Source organism: Octodon degus, unplaced genomic scaffold, assembly GCF_000260255.1.
Source record: "Octodon degus isolate 3935 unplaced genomic scaffold, OctDeg1.0 scaffold00007, whole genome shotgun sequence".
NCBI classification, from domain to species: domain Eukaryota; kingdom Metazoa; phylum Chordata; class Mammalia; order Rodentia; family Octodontidae; genus Octodon; species Octodon degus.
Window position 1 is genome coordinate 15,061,141 of NW_004524583.1, and position 3,081 is coordinate 15,064,221.

The 3,081-nt window shown below is 36.9% G+C and overlaps 1 protein-coding gene across 1 annotated transcript in view; it reads right to left on the bottom strand.

The window, feature by feature from the left end:
* The window catches only part of Gphn (gephyrin), an 837,950-nt gene that overhangs the window by 23,544 nt on the left and 811,325 nt on the right, over positions 1-3,081 (bottom strand). The window contains exon 20 of the mRNA XM_023701464.1: positions 220-329. Within this exon, the coding sequence (XP_023557232.1) occupies positions 220-329 (110 nt within the window). The remainder of the gene's footprint in view (positions 1-219; positions 330-3,081) is intronic.

Below are 3,081 nucleotides of genomic sequence, written 5' to 3' on the forward strand. Positions count from 1 at the left end.
TTTTTTTGGTGGAACTGGGGATTGAACTCAGGCCCTTGTGCTTGCCAGGGAAGCACTAATTCCACTGAGCCATCTCCCTGGCCCCTCATTTTCTATTATAGAGGAAAAAAATATTACCACATTTATCATAAAAACTGATATAAAATGTGGCATGTCTATTTGGGGAAGTTAGATCCTTAATTGTCATCAGGCTTCTATTTGGTCATTGGAAAGCATTACCCTGGCTTTGATGATGGTTGGGCGAGGATCCAAGATGCCCTGCATCTTTCTCAGTGCAGGAACAACAAAGAGATTGCAGGTGACCACAGCTGATACAGGATTCCCTGAAAGTCAATCAAGTAGTTATTTATAGTTTGTCACATAAAAATTTGCCACACAGTTACATCTGTCCATACCTTCAGCTATCACAGAATGTGATGAAAGTGACCAACTACTCATGTTTCCTCCTCTGAATCACCTTGAACCTAAGTGGCTGACACAATACAGGAACAGCTGACCAAATGCCACAGGTGATTGGAACATGTAGGTCTTCCAGTACAATACAGAAAGCATGATACCTACAAGCTGTTTGACACTGTTTCTGCTTTCCTGACAGACATGTGTTGAAAGCCATTACCAGTCCTAGTGAGAAGCTCCCTTTCTCTTTAGTGACAGTGGTTGGGCCCAGGCCTTCATGCTATGTACATATTCCACCACTGAGCATGTGCCCCTTAATTTGGTAAGTTTTAAAGCAGGTTAAATGTTTTATATGCTATTTTTAAAGCATTTAAAATTATTATAGCAATAAAACTTGGTACCAAAAATTAGAAAGTACAGATAAACATAAGGAAATTTACCTATAACTATCTCTATTAAGAATTTCTTTAAATTAAAAAAGAAACCACCCAATTTTTAGATGTAAAGTACTTGAAGATGAATACTATAATGGACAGAATTGTGTCTCCTTTAATTCATCTGAGGGAGCCTTAACCCCCAGTGTGATTATATTTAGAGACAGAGCCTTTAAAGAGGTGAGTAAAGTCAAATGAAGACATAGGGCTTTAGGTCAAACCAACAGAACTGATGTTCCTATAAAGAGCAAGAAACACCAGAGGTGTCTGCAGACAGCTAAAAGGCATATTGGGACATGGTAAGAGTGGCCTTCTGTGAGCCAGGGGAAAGGCTCACCAACCTGAGTGACTCCTTGAGTTTGGACTTCTGGCTTCCAAACTGTGAAAAAAATTCTTTTTTTTTTTTTTTTTTTTTTTTTTTGAGATAGGGTCTCCCTGTGCAGTTCAGGCTGGCTTGGACTCACTATGTAGGCTGGTCTCAAACTTGTGGTGTACCTCTTGCCTCAGCTCCTGAGTGCTGGGACCACAGGTGTGTGCCACCATGGCCAGCTTAAAAAAATTAATTTCTATTAAGCTACCCATTCTGTGGTATTGCTAAGGTATCTATTAACAGATGGCCGCAAAACCAAGTCCTTTTTCTCTCATTATATTTTGGAGGGGGAGAGGTTGCAGGGTTGAACCCAGGGCCTTGGCACCAAATACTTCCTAGCCCTCTTGTTTTTATTTTTTACTTTGAGACAGGGTCTTTCTATGTCACTAAATTGCTTAGGCTAGTCTTGAACTTGAATTTATGATCCTTTCAAACTTGCTTCAGCTCCCAGAGTACTGAGATTATAAGCATGTGTCATCACACCTAGCTTCAAGTTCTTTTAAAGCTGTAAGAATTAGAAAAATCCAGTTGCACCTCTCCAAGAAGAGATCTAGGTGTGTAATGTACTTCATGGGGAGGAAGGTAGGGGGGGCTAAGAAAGACAATGACAACAACAATAAGAACAAAACTGGGCATAAATAATAGATTTGGTTGTTTGTATGTATTTTTAAGTAAACAAACTATACAAATTTGTCAACTTTCAAACCTTTCTGAGTCTAACTTTACTCATTTGCAAAATGAAGAGTTTCGAGTATAAGATTCTCAGATCCTTTTTGGCTCTAAAATTATAACTTTATTCATTCTTTCATAAAGTTGTACATAAATGTCTATGTACTGATAGAGAGTGGTGGAATGGGTTATTAGCTTTCTTAGGTTCCCCTGCTTTAAGAGCTGCTAATCTCATCATCAAAGTGAAAGGCAATTTATTACCTTTTATACTAGGACATGTCATCCTAATGTTAGGTAAAGCCATACATTTCTTTCTTACCCACAAAAATAGTAAGAATGGATTTAAGTTGTAATCTGATACTAATAATTTCAATAGAAAAAATAAGTTAAAACAGAACAGCAGATTCTTAAGGAGAATCAATTACTTGTCCCTTGCTTCAAAATGCCAATGATTACTACATTTCTATAATATCACTGCTTTATAAAATTACTGTTCAATAATGAACTATTCTACAGGTGATAGGCAAGCAGAGCCAGGTGCTTTGAAAGACTCCGTGGAATACAGGAGTTTTCAGTGGCTGTGTGCCAGTTGTGCCACCTCAGCTAGTGTTGCAAAAATATTAACATTAAATAGTGTACATGAGTATAGAAAGGCTGAACTTCATGCTTACTGAATTCTGATCCCACAATATCATGCACACACGGAAGAGTGCTAACAAACTTGTCTCTTATTTGCTTAGGGAAAAGCAGCATCTGGTGTCATTTGAATGACCCCAAAGTCTATACTTGAGGCTATATTCAATATAGGGCTATAACTATATGGCTGTGCCAAGATTTGAACTAAGTAGGAATTATAATTTGGTACTTTGAAATACTAAAAATAAAAATTCCCAACCTTTAAAAATTAAAAAAAAATGCTCTGATAAGGTAACTAGAAGGAGTGATACCAAAAAGTAAATTGTGGTTATTTTTGTGTAGGTGGGGATTATGGGTAACATTACTTTATGCTTATGTGTATTTTCCAATTTTTTTTGTAGTGAATATGTTGCTATAGTAATTTTTTTTCAAAGTTTTATTGATAAAGAGATAGCAATGAGACAGTTTCAAATCCAATCAGAAGTACAGTTTCAACAAATAATACACTGCATATATTCTTCTTAGTGGTTAATTGCTGTACAAGAAGTGGACTTGTGATCCTATTTACAAACACCA